Source organism: Lipotes vexillifer, unplaced genomic scaffold (assembly GCF_000442215.2).
Source record: "Lipotes vexillifer unplaced genomic scaffold, Lipotes_vexillifer_v1.1 scaffold783, whole genome shotgun sequence".
Classification (NCBI taxonomy): Eukaryota; Metazoa; Chordata; class Mammalia; order Artiodactyla; family Lipotidae; genus Lipotes; species Lipotes vexillifer.
Genome location: NW_006793239.1, coordinates 149,460 through 163,327, shown reverse-complemented (window position 1 = coordinate 163,327; position 13,868 = coordinate 149,460). Strand labels below are relative to the sequence as shown.

The 13,868-nt window shown below is 43.9% G+C and overlaps 1 protein-coding gene across 1 annotated transcript in view; it reads left to right on the top strand.

The window, feature by feature from the left end:
• The window catches only part of DCUN1D3 (defective in cullin neddylation 1 domain containing 3), a 34,091-nt gene extending 20,561 nt beyond the window's left edge, over positions 1–13,530 (top strand). The window contains exons 2-3 of the mRNA XM_007466277.1: positions 11,064–11,599; positions 12,889–13,530. Coding sequence (XP_007466339.1) covers positions 11,169–11,599; positions 12,889–13,372 — 915 coding nt within the window. The 5' untranslated portion in view covers positions 11,064–11,168 and the 3' untranslated portion in view covers positions 13,373–13,530. The remainder of the gene's footprint in view (positions 1–11,063; positions 11,600–12,888) is intronic.
• The last annotated feature ends 338 nt before the right edge of the window (positions 13,531–13,868 follow it).

The window sequence follows — 13,868 nt, the reverse complement described above, 5'->3', positions numbered from 1 at the left end:
TAGGGAAAGACTTCCAAGAGCTTTTGCTTTACAGCCTTTCACGTGGTGTCTGAATGCTGGGAGGAGGTTCCTCCTTGGGAACATGAAGATGACAGAAGTATACACAATAGAAAAAAGCAGCTGTAAGTGCTCTGTGGCATATTTGCTTGAAGGAGGCTTAAGGTTGTAAGAATTGCAATTGGAAAGGTTCTTTTTCTCATTAGTCATACCATCTTTCAAATTCTTTTAAATAGCATTATCATGGTCCACCCATTTGTAACGGAATTTTATAGTTTGCTCGAGTTTGGGATCATTGGTCTTAGGGTTCAGCTCAGGGGTCTCTTGATACATTAGGTTGAAATTGTGGCCTAGTAAGTTGGTCTTCGACCATGGTATCAGATCTTCTGTTTCTTTGCCGTGTGAGTAGAAGAGGTCTGAGTGACAGCTGTATCTTGGGTAGGGACTCTCTGTTGTGACAGAAAACCTGACTTCTGGCTTACGAAAAAGGAGAATTAATTGGCTCATACAACTGTGAAGTTCAGGCTTTGATCTGACTTAGGTACAATTGGATTCTGGGTGCAAATAATGCCTTTGAAACTGATTTTCTCTTTGTCTCTTGGTAGTGATTTTATTCTGGTGTCTTACATGCATTTGAGTTGAGACCCATCTGATAAGGGACGGTTTAACTCTCGCAGTGACCCTTGGATAGGCATTATTACTTTCCCTGGTGCTCTTTCTGGCAAGAAGGCCAAAGCAGCTCCAACCTCCTTTGCTTTCGGTGCTAAGATTCACTTTGTCTGACTTAGGTTACCTGCATATTCCTGGCCCAATCATTGAAGCCAAGGGCATAGGAGGCTTTGGTGGGCTTGAGTCACATGGTCCATTATGAGCCCCACCCAACTTACATGACCAAGAGTGAGGGAGAGGAATCTTCTAGTGAAAATTGGTGGCCACCTGATGAAGAACCTGGAGGCTGGGGGAGCAGACAAGTCTCTACTGTAAGCGATAATATCCTTTGGTGCAGTCTGAAGCTAGAAAGCCATATAATAAGTCTGTGGTCTAAATCCAGCCTATTAACCATCTCAAGGATGCCACAGTTCCATTTTGAATGAGCCTCTTGCTCCCTGGGCATGTGATTCACTCAGTTTCAAGTCCCTGGGTCAGACCCTTCTACCCCAACGCTAAACCTATGAGAAGAGGACCTCCTTAGACCTTAGGGTGGGCGTTATCTTTTTTGTGTGTGTATGTGACATAGGGGAAGTTTCATTTTCTTTTCAAAGAATAAATTGGGGAAATGTAGATATAATTGAAACATACCCTTATGATTAATCTCTTCCTGTCCCCCACACCGTACCCCACCCCCATCATTTAACAACACTGTCTTGAAATCCTTGGAGCCAAAATTGTTGGATTTGTCAGTCTTTTGATGTGATTTACAATGAAGCAAATGGTCTCTCTCTTGTTTTCCATCCTCCTTTGGCAGTTTGATATTTTTTCTTAAATATGTCTTAAAGTGCTTTTGGTAAGGTGTTTTTGTTTTGTTTTTGTTTGTTTGTTTGTTTTTTGCCGTACGCGGGCCTCTCACTGTTATGGCCTCTCCCGTTGTGGAGCACAGGCTCCGGACGTGCAGGCTCAGCGGCCATGGCTCACGGGCCTAGCTGCTCCGCGGCATGTGGGATCTTCCCGGACCGGGGCATGAACCCATGTCCCCTGCATCGGCAGGCGGACTCTCAACCACTGCGCCACCAGGGAAGCCCTGGTAAGGTGTTTTTTTTGGCTTTTTTTTTTTTTTTAAAAAACCTCTTTATTGGGGTATAATTGCTTTACAATGGTGTGTTAGTTTCTGCTTTATAACAGAGTGAATCAGTTATACATATACATATGTTCCCATGTCTCTTACCTCTTTGTCTCCCTCCTTCCCACCCTCCTATCCCACCCTCCTATCCCACCCCTCCAGGCAGCCACAAAGAACTAAGCCGGTATCCCTGTGTTTTTTTCTTTGGCTTTTTTTAAAAAGAAATTGAATTAGTTGACACATATTCCAAGATGATGTAAATACTCCCAGTACACTCCCATTATGTAAGTTGACACTACTTTTTTTGAATTCACATTGAATATTATATATATAATATTTTTTTGCACAGTCTTTGATCTGTTCCACTTCTAGGAATTAATTCTCAGGAAATAATTATAAATGTGCTGAATTTTAGCTGCTATTCTGCTTATTATCCCAGTATTGTTTATAATACTGAGCTATTGGAAGCAAACTAAATGTCCAACAATGAGAGTTTATTTTAAATTGACAAATTATCAATGAAAGACCTATCTGGCTATTAAATCTGTTTTAACAGAGTCTCAACCTTTCTGTAACCCCTCTATTGCAGCGCCAAATTTTTGACAGATTGAGTAGTAGGCTATAAATAGTTTATGGGTTGTGTGAAATAGCTGGTGTGTCAGTGGTGATACCAGTACTGCCATTGAATGCTGCTCTTTTAAAAGCATTTGATGAGAGAAGATTTATATGAAAAAGTATAAAATGGAAAAATTTGCAAAATAGAATGTACAATACAACCCAGTTTTGTTTAAAAGTTCAATGTGTGTAGTATGAACATGCATGTATTTACTTAGATGTGCCATCCATATGTGCTTATATAAAACACTGAAAGGATATACTCCAAAATATTAATTGTAGGTGGTGGGATACTAGGGGACTTTTTTCTCTTTATGCTTCTCCGTATTTTCTAAACTTTACAGAATAACTATATAATGCTTTTGAATTTGGCAGTGGGTAAGAAAGTCTTAGTGGCCTTAGTTCTCTGACCCGCTTACTGATGTGGTTGAAAACGGATATTCTTTTACTATACAGATCTTTTTTCTGTCCCTGTTCCTCTTCCCATCTACTATGCATTAGCAGTCAGCTTCCATCATGGGCCTCTAGGAATAAACTGATAAATGTGGCCTTAATGAATTTGGATTTTTTTTTTTTTTTAAATTAGCAAACATCACGTTAGTTACCATGTGATGAACCCGAGATCTATTTAGAAGAAATGTGGCTCTAGAAACCACATCTGTACATTTGTGGTCATTCAGGTGCCCCTCTAAGACGTCTGCTTGCACTCATTTATCATCTTTATATTGGGTTCCTTTCTCATCTTTTGACTTATTTCATAGTTTCCTTTCTTGCCTTTCTTTTACTTAGATGCAAAGACCAAATCTCAACTCTAGTTAACTATTCCTCAGGTGACTGAAAGGTGAACAGTTGATGTGGTAATTGGGTGTTTGACGACTAATTATCTACAATCTGGTAGACCTCCAGGGTGGCTGGTATCCATATGCTAATTGGAAGCAGGGAAGTGGTGCTTAACCAGTGGTTTTACCTTCAGTATGGCCTAATGAGGCTGTGTCCTGAAGATAAGCTCCAAGCTAAAACCAGAGATAGAGAGTATAGCATATAGCAGGCATGCCATTTTTATTATGGTACCACAGAGCACAAATCCAAGACAGCCCTCTGGTTTTAAACAGGGAAAGTTAGTTAATGAAAAAACTGGTGCAGAAACAAAAAGAGTGGCCAACCTAGAAATCTGGTGCCCGTTAATGATGCGTACTTTGCAAATAAGTGGACAGTCTGACTTGTCCAGATCAATAGTGACAGCAAAAATATTCCAAGTGTGGGTCAGTAGAATAATTCAGCTCTTTTTTGGTTGTTTTAAGTCATGTGGGGTTAAACATGTAACAGCTCTGGAACCCAGAGGCCAAAAATGCTTGATTCTTTGGTATTTGGAAACTTTATAGTATACGTGTGTGTTGGCTTGGTTGTATTTGGCAAGTAGTGTTTGTTCTTGCGAGCCCACACTGACTTCAGTCCTCAGACCTCAGTTGTATATATATCCTTAGTATATCTGAAGTATGCAAGGTAAGGAATGTAAGAACCCTTTAAAAAGAAAAGAAAACTTCTTTTGTACAAAGCTGACTGGTCTTAGTCCTGTGACCTAAGATTATTTTACAGAAATATAACCAACTGGTTTATTTTCTTTTTTAAAAATTTTACCTTTCCTCCCTCCCTCTTTTTCTCCATCCCTCTTTCCGCACTTTTGAGATTGGTTGATGTAGAAAGTCTTGTGTTCCTACCCATTCCTAACTGGAACTGCTGTTTTAGCTTGCTGCTTGCAGTACATTTTAGGACAGAAAGTCTTTTAAAAGCATGAAAATAGCAGACGCGTCTCATTTGCTTTGGCAGGGGAAACAGCTTTTCCTCCCAAGTAGCTCTAGGTAAGACCTAATCTCCAGAGGTGCTCTTGTAAGTCCCAAGTTCCAAATGACAGCAAGCAGAAGACTTTGCATTTTAAAGTACTCCCTCAGTCTTTCCTGCTTGTTATTTTTGCAAGTTTACTTTCTAGGAAGTAGTTTATAAATGGACACCACCCATCTCCCAACTTTTTCTCAGGTCATTCAGCATCTGCAGCTGCCAGTTGGGATCAAGAGGCTCTTGTGGTCTTGCTTTGAGACTCCCCAGGGGGATGGCTTCTGCTAGTACAGCTGCTTCAGCCCCTGGCAGCTGGATGTCTGGCATATATAGTAAGAGGTAAAATGATGCGCCCAACTAGCTATACAGACTGTTTGGATGGAAGTTGGAAAGATGGGCTTCTTATTGCTCTAATATGTAGAAGCACCAACATTCATCAGTGGCTTCTTGCTTCTGAACAGACTCTAGATGGGAACAGAATGGGAGGGGTGGACTGGATCAGTTCCTTCTCGCAAGGAAGTCATCAGAGTAGATCTCAAGTGCCTTGCTGACCCTGGATTTTGGTGCCAGCCTTTGCCCCCTGCTTTTTAGCTCCCAGCCAGCTATAACAGTGAGCCAGCTTGCTCTGTTTTCCATATGTCAGGGCCTATTCCTGACCCTGCAGAGTTCAAACTAAGATGATTAGGACAGGGAAGCCTGCAAAAACAGTGTAATCTTTTTCCTCTTGTTCAGATTGGAGTAGCTCTGCTTTCTGTGTCTTTTTGGACTTCTCATTTTCCCTTGGCTCTAACAGGCTTGGGCAAGAAGTATGAGAGCTGTTCACTGAGGAGGCAAAATGCCTGTCCTCAGAAGGCTTGCAAATCTAGAACTTCAGCCTTTCTGGATACCAAAATGTGAAGGTAGTCCCAGAGTATTAGACTTGGAAGGATTTTAATCATGGGAACACAAACTCAGAGAGGTTAAGGGACTTGTGCAAGGGCACACATTGCTTAGGGAGATCCCAGACCAGAACTGAAGGCTTCCTGGGAGTTTACTCTGTTCCTGTTGACTCAGTACCTCTGGAGTACAATCAGGTGTTGATAATGTATCTTTTCTTCTTGGGCATCAGCATCTCCTTAGGGGAAGGATATATCCTGGCATACGTCATAGCAAAGAACAGTACGTAGTGAGGCCAGTTATGTAGAATGGTGAGTTTAGAATTACACTGCCTGGTTGAATCCCTTTTCCTTTATGACCTCAGGCCAAATCCCTTAAACTCTGTTCAGTTTCCCCCTCTGTAAAGTGAAGGTTATATTATCTTCCTCATAGAGTTGTAGTGGGTTAAATGTGATAATTCATGTCAGTCTCCTCAATACATACATGTAACTTAAAAGGTATTGCTATTAATAAACATTTTTTAAATCCTGTCTCAACTTGGACCGACCAGATTGGTCCTTTGCCTCCTTCTTTTCCACTTTATGCTTCCAGTCATTGAAGAACCAGAACAAGACTCATCTTCTCTGTGAAACTTTCCCATTGAGTTGATTTTGGAGTCTTGACAGACTGGTTTTATTTCCTAGTCCCACTGCTTAGTGGTTAAGAAACCTCAGTTTCCTAATCTGTAAGGGCTCTGACAACCTAGGTTGTTGTGAAGTTTGAAGGTGATATATATGAAGCATATAGTCCCATGTCCTACAAATACCAATTTCTCTTCATCAGTCCCTCCACATTTCTTTTCATAACACTGGTCCACACTCCACTCTGCTTTCCTGTCTCCATTTGTCTTTGTGTGGTTTAGCCCTTCATGGTCCTTCTGCTCCATAAGAGATGATTCTGTTTCAGAGGTAGATAGTAAGTCCTAGAAGACAGGGACTTGTCTGATTGTCACTTCATGGAACTGACTAAGAGATAAAAACAGTTTCCTGATCTCTTCTTCTCTGGCTCTCTGGAGCCAGAGCATCCACTGGGACCACGACCTCTGGGATTGCCCTCAGCCCAGCAGTGCCAGCGCCAGGCCTGGGGCCAGGCAGGCAGCCAAGCCCATCCCCAGGAACAGCAGCTGGGGCTGGCACAGGGAGGAGGGAGGCTGGAAGCTGATGCAGGGAAGGAGCGAGGGAGAGAGGCGAAGTTAGAGCTGAGACTGAAGGAGAAAAGCTGGAGGCTGATCTTAGTCCAGCATAAACTGAGCAGTTACTGTCTTTCAAGTAAACCCCCAAGGCTGTGCATAGAAGTAGGTTTCCTGGTTTGTGGCTTTTTTGCCCCCTTTATTCTTCTTCCTACCTTTCCTTTCTTCCCACCCCTCCTTGTCTCTCACTCCATTTCACTCATTTATGCCACTTTAGCTGAAACAGGAGAGCAGAATCACTTACTGCAAGAACAGGAAAGCTGCTGTGGGCATTTGGGGCGTCAGCATACCTGAACTGCCCCAGGAGACCTGGCCTGGCTGCTGACAAGAGCACTGTTATAGAAGGGAGACTTGATTCTGTCACCAACTTTGTGATAATAACAACTGTAATAAAGGCTAACACTTACTGAATACTTTTTAAAAAATTTTTTTATGCGGTACGTGGACCTCTCACTGTTGTGGCCTCTCCCATTGTGGAGCACAGGCTCCGGATGCGCAGGCTCAGCAGCCATGGTTCACGGGCCCAGCCGCTTTGCGGCATGTGGGATCTTCCCAGACCAGGGCACGAACCTGCGTCCCTTGCATCAGCAGGCGGGCTCTCAACCACTGCGCCACCAGGGAAGCCCCCTTACTGAATACTTTTTATGAGCCAGATATTGGGCAGAGGATTTTACATGGGTTATCTCATTTACTCTATCCACCAGACCATGAGGTACAACTGTCCCATTAAAGTTACATGCTGATGGTCACAAAGTTGGTCCATCACTATGATTCAGATCCAGGTTTGTCTGCTCCCAGAGCTCTTCCTCTTAATTACCCTGCTCCAGTTTCTCCCTTCCTATATAGCTCGTTGACCTCAGTGTACCTCCATTTCTCTTCCTATGAAATGGGGGTAATTATTTCATAGAGCTACATTTATATGTAGCTGTTACAATGTACTAACAAATACAAAGTGGTATTCATTAATAATGATGCTCTGTTAGTGAAATTTGGCTCTGGGGTGTCCAGATTGTGCTGAGGCTGTCCACTTCAGAGAGGTGGCAGGAGGACCACTGGCAAGTATAAATGAGTATAAATAAGTAGCAAGTTGGAAATCCTGTCTTTTGCAGATCTACAGAGCTGGAACCTAGTGGAAAGGGAATGGAGTCTGGAACTGGCTGGAAGGTTGTCCCACATTAGGGACAGGGAGTGACCAGCAATTCAGAGTATCCATAGCACACAGCAAATACCCAGCTTGATTTTATTCAGCATCATTCACAAGTTTTATCCTGTGGAGGATCTGATTCCCCCAGGTATTTCTGACCAGTGGTACATTTGAGCAGGGTCAGTGCTGTAGTTCAAGAGACTATTTTTGAGCAAGACCCAACTGCATGACTCAAGGCAAGGGTAGGCATCCTGTCTGGGCCCGGGGAAGCCAAAGCCTGGAGCCCATTGTTCAGATGGGACAAGCTGGGGCTTCCATCAGGCTAATCAGATACTACTCAGCTGTTAATAATGGCTGTCATATCAAGTGTTTTCTGTGTGGAGGACAGTGTGTGCCAGATACCCTTTATCTGCGTTTCCTGACTGAATCCTTACAACTGCTCTTTGAAGTAGATACCGTTTTGCAGGTTGAGGAAATTCAGGTTTTGATCAGGGTCGAACATCTGGTGGCAGAGTTGGACTTTAAGACCTGAAGCTTTTAACCATGCTGGTAGGCTGAAACATCACAGGTTTAAGAACTTTGGACTAATTCTAGTCCCCGCCTCTAGTGAGACCGAGCCTAACGGCATCTTGCCTGCCTGCGTCACGGTCTTAATGCTTGCCTGGGAGAGGGCAGTGGCTAGGACACCCTTCTTAGCACAGGGCACAGACCATGGTTTTTTTTTTTTTTTTCCCCCAGTGGCTAATTGTAAAACTTGCTGCTCTGTGATTGATGTGGTGACCCTCCTGAGCTTGGGACACATCCATTGGTGGGCTTTCCCGAGGTGATCTGATGTAGGTGGGCTCAGCAGTCCAGCCTAGTGGTGAAAGGTCATGGTTTCTCAAGCCAGACATACCAGGTTCTGCTTGTGATCTTGGGTAATTTTCTTTGTGCCTCAGCTTCCCTGTCTTTAAATGGGGTTGTGGTGAGGATATATGAGTGTTATTGTCCATAAAGTGCTTAACATAGTGCTTGGCATGGTATCAAGCGCTCAGTAATTGATGACTACTATTATTAGCTATTAGCCAACAGCTACTGGGTCCAGGGAAACTTTCAGCTTTAAAACACTTGAAGTGCTGCCACCCTGGGACACACGGCTGAGCACCATGATTGAGCCTGAGAAATCTCTGGGTACAGAACTATTTTCCCAAAGAAAGAGGAGACACAAAGGAAGGGAGCCCATTGAGTAATCAGGGGACCACGCTTACCTTCAGATCTGAAAATACTTTTTTCTGGCTTGAGACCACAACTTGCTTCAAAGAAAAGGACCAGAATGGAAGAAAGGGACCCGGCCTTCTGGCACTTGCTGGTTGATCGTCTGTCTAAATTGATTTCCCCTCCTTTTTTTTCATCTGCTGGGCATGTAAAACGCCTTCAGGTTTCAGCTGGTACTGCTGTGCCAGGTCATCAAAGATGCTCTCATGTGGAGGGCTGGTTGGGTAAATGGATTAGGGCCTCTTGGGAGGCCCATCTGTTCTGTCCCTATGTGAAGGCCTTGGCGCCAGTATTTGGACGAAGCTGATATAATGCAGCATCTGTCCAATGGGGCAGGGGTGAGTAGCCTAGGGTAGGTGGGTCAGTAGGAAACCAGGAAATCCTCTTATCCTGCCAGGTACCTGGGCTTCCCTCAGCAGTGGGAGCTGAGCCCCAAAGCCTGGTGAGTCAGTGTGCCTGGGAATTAGAGTTGCCAGTCTGTGAGCATGTGGGATCTGTTTAAGTTTGGGCCTTTTGTTTCTTTCAGCATTTTAGTCTTTAGAAACAAATCTGGAAACCAGACCCTCCACATGGTATAGTCCTGCTTGTTTTGAGATAATTCAGCTTGAACAGTTGCTCCCCTTGTATGCTGGTCTTCTAAGAATTAACCCCTTACCTTTTAAAATTGTAACAAGTTGTGCTCATGGCTTACTAGCTATATTCTAAAAGCATAAAAAGGCTTTACAAAACTTAACTTGGGTCTGTCATTTTCCACACCAAAACCCTTCTAAGGGTTTCAGCGTGTTTTTGAAACCTAAGTGAAACTGCGAGTCTTTTTTTAAGGGCGTGTATAATCATGTCTGTCATGAATTCTCTTTGAAGGTGGACAGTGGGACACACCCCGATACAGTGTGATTCCGGTAACTACAGGAATGATTCTGGTTGTCATTTTAAACTTGTACACTCAGAACATACCCTTAGAATTCCTTTTGAGGATAGCTCTGAATTTATCCAAGCACTATTTGGAGGAAGCTAAAGTTCTTTAGGTAAAGTTTAAAGCTCCAGCCTTCCATTAAAAGCACCCTTCTGCCCCACTGCCAGTCTCCTTAGAGCTTTGAATTTGGATTGTGGAGGTCCCTGACGCTAGAGCTGGAGAGGCATGGGACTGACATTGACTTGGTCTGCTTTCCCGACTATACTTCTGGCTCCTGGTCTAAATTTCTATTAACATTATAATTTCAGAGGCTGCAGTTATTATAGCAGGTAGCAAACTTTTATAAGTACTAAATTTTAGATGGATCTTCTAGTGGACTAGTTGAAGGTAAGAATAAGAGTCTGAGTAGATAGAGTCTTCAGAGAAATCACCTCATCCCTGGCCCAGAAATTTCTAGCAATTCTTTAAAAACCACTTTTTCGTTACTTAAGTAATAAATAAATCACTGTGATGTTATGTATCAGTGCAGGCTTTTCTTTTTCATCTAGCAGTTATTCTGTCATTTAGAGACTGTATTTGGGTAAATCAGCCCTTCTTTTAAAATGGAGATGCTATCTTGGAAGACTAAGCCTGCAGGCCCTACAGGACATTCACATTTAGTGTGAACTTGACTTTCCTCTACATACCACCTTGCTGCGGGTGGGGATTAGAAAAGCAGCTCAGTGATTGGGACCCATGGCGTGGAGAACAGTCTTGGTGGATGGCTCCCGTAGGTGGATAGAGGAAGCGGGGAGAAAGGGCATTTCACCTACTGTGCGGGTGGGTCCCAGAAAGGAATTTGAAGAAATCAAGACAAATTTTACTTTGTTATTTGGCTAGGACTCTGCCGTTAGGCTTGACTCTGCAAATTCTTTATCTCATCTTTAGGCCATTATGAAACTATATAGTTGTTTTGGATGTGGCTACCCCTTCTTCCTACTCATCCTACTTAAAAAGAACATCTGAGAATTTTAACATTAGAGACTAGAAGATGAACCTTTTATTTGTACCTTCTGGGTTAATACAGGTCCAAATAACTTTCTTATGTGACGGCAAGTTGGCAAGACAAATTTCCTTTGGAATATTTCTGGCAAAACCGTAGTCTTCCTTGATGCATTCTGCACATGAATCAACTTCTTTGTGATCTATGTTACCTTTAAGAATTTTAGGAATTTTCCTTATTGGTTCTCCATATGTGCTCTAACCACTGCATTTCCAAGGTGAAGGTATGGGCTTGCGAGGGAGGTGATAATGAACTTGGGGTATTTCCCCTCATTCATGGTTAGCTCATTGAAATAGAGTGGTGTTCCAGTGTGCAGTCCCTGGAGGGAAGCTTGCATACTCTGTCTCCCTGTCCAGCAGTGATTGCTCTCTAATTTCCTTCCAGGTTGGCTGGCTCCTCTGGCTGATGGCATGTTGAGGCACGTGGGTCAGTGGCAACAAGGGCATCCAATCCAGAGGGGGCCACTCTAGAGGCCAGGCCACCAGCATCATGGGCCAGTGTGTCACCAAGTGCAAGAATCCCTCATCAACTCTGGGTAGCAAGAACGGAGACCGTGACCCAAGCAGCAAGTCACACGGGAGGCGGGGTGCAGGCCACCGTGATGAACAGCTGCCAGCCTGTGGCAAGCCAGGTGGGGATATCCTTGTCAATGGGACCAAGAAGGCAGAGGCTGCTACTGAGACCTGCCAGCTGCCAACATCCTCAGGAGATGCTGGGAGGGAGCCCAAGTCAAATGCCGAGGAGTCTTCCTTGCAGAGGTTGGAAGAACTGTTCAGGCGCTATAAGGACGAGCGGGAGGATGCAATTTTGGAGGAAGGCATGGAGCGCTTTTGCAATGACCTATGTGTGGACCCCACGGAATTTCGAGTGCTGCTCTTGGCGTGGAAGTTCCAGGCTGCTACCATGTGTAAATTCACCAGGTTAGTCACGAGTACTTCATGTCACCAGGTGGTCAGAGGGAAGGAGAGCACCACTGAGCAGTGGTGCCCAGCTAGGATACAACTGGATTGACTTCATAGGGTTTTGGATAAATCTTACTTTCTTTTTCTGACCAATATCTCTCAAGCTATTCAGCCTCTGAAGAACTGGGTACCAACCATCCTTGCCTGAAGTTAAATGAGGAATAATCCATGTTGCCACACTGCTGCCCCGCCCCACTGCTGTTTGACTTTTATCTTTTCTTTCACTCCTGTACTTGTCAATTCATTCACTTCCTCACTCGATGTTTATTGTACACCTATCATGTGTTAGGCATTGAGTGCCAGTATAGTGAGTGCCACTGGGGATGTGCTTCAGTAACTGCATGAAGCCAGTTGCCCCTTCTAGCTCTCCGCACATTACCCTTAGCCAGCCTGTGCGCCAACAAGGACAGCTGGCCCTAGTTATCAACTAGTAGTTGCGTACGTTGTCATGGTCATTCATCCCTATAGAGGTTGTTTGTGGGAGACAACATGGCAGGGTCACTGCAAGGTGTGGTTTTCAGAGCACTGGGTTATAAGTAAGTAAGAAGAATTGACTTTGAGAACCCCTCGATACAATTTTTAGACCCTGGGTAGGTTACTCGACAGACCTCAGACGTTCTATCTTCAGCAGTTACAGAAATCTCTGAGATGATGGTCAATGTGAGACCATGTTGTAAGCTAAAAGTGTTATTATACAGATGTTAAAAATACATACTCAATTTTTGTTTTTTAATAACGGAACTTTGATCTCTGGTGGCAGAGTTACCCAGGTTTATCCAGAATCTTTGGCTCCAAAAACTTCCCTTGGCAGTCACCAAAAATATTCCAAAAACAAACAACCCCTAGAGAATCAAAAGGAAAACAGGAAGAGACTCCCCATCTTGGAGGAGAGTCCGCAGCTTAATCACTGCTGCAGAACGGGAAGCAGAGCGTGGAGCAGCAGACTGAGTTTAGCTTTGGAAAGATGAATAGATGAGTGAATGAACCATTATCAGCTGTCTGCCATGTACCAGGCACTATTAGAAGCAGCTGACATATTAACTTGTTTAGTCCTCACCAGAACCCTATGAAGTAAGGTAGTATTCTCACCATTTGGCAGATGAAGAAATAGGACTACAGTTAGCCGAGGAGTTGGCATTCAAATCCAGACAGCCTCACAGCTACCCTCTTAATTATGATACTATATTGCCTCTCAGTAAATTATACCGTTTACAATTATTAATTGTGCCCCCTCCTTCCTGTTGCAGGAAGGAGTTTTTTGATGGCTGCAAAGCAATAAGTGCAGACAGCATTGATGGGATCTGTGCACGGTTCCCTAGCCTCTTAACAGAAGCCAAACAAGAGGATAAATTCAAGGATCTCTACCGGTTTACATTTCAGTTCGGCCTGGACTCTGAAGAAGGGCAGCGGTCACTGCATCGGGAAATAGCCATTGCCCTGTGGAAACTAGTCTTTACCCAGAACAATCCTCCAGTATTGGACCAGTGGCTAAACTTCCTAACAGAGAACCCTTCGGGGATCAAGGGCATCTCCAGGGACACTTGGAACATGTTCCTTAACTTCACTCAGGTGATTGGCCCTGACCTCAGCAACTACAGTGAAGATGAGGCCTGGCCAAGTCTCTTTGATACCTTTGTGGAGTGGGAAATGGAGCGAAGGAAAAGAGAAGGGGAAGGGAGAGGTGCACTCAGCTCAGGGCCCGAGGGCTTATGTCCCGAGGAGCAGACTTAGTGGCTCTGTCTCAGGAGCAGCAGCAAGGATCTGCTCGCTGCCCTGCAGCCAACCAAGGAATTGGACCTTTCTGGAAATTACTGAAGATCCGGATATTTTCTACTTTACACCTTTCTCTGCCTTGTATCTGAAAGGGCTCTAAAATGCTGTATCATGTTTTAGGCACTTTCTTCACTTTTTGGATATTTTGGTTATTTCTTTTTTGTGGGGAGGGTCCCCCAAAATATCTGAACCTGGCTACATGTTGTGTATCTTTTTTTTTTTTGAAGCCTTCAGATAGAATAAGCCTGCCACTTCTTGCACAGATTAGATTTTTTTGGGGGGGTGGGGGAGGGTGTAGAGCAGGGAGGGGGGAATGGGACAGTTAGGTTGAATTATCATTACAAAACAATACAGTGCCAGATCTCAGTTTTGCATATTCTTGTTTTTCAGGGCAGGTCTGTACTGTGTGTAGTGCTGTTTACATTGTTGAATTTAGGTTGTAATAATTATTTTT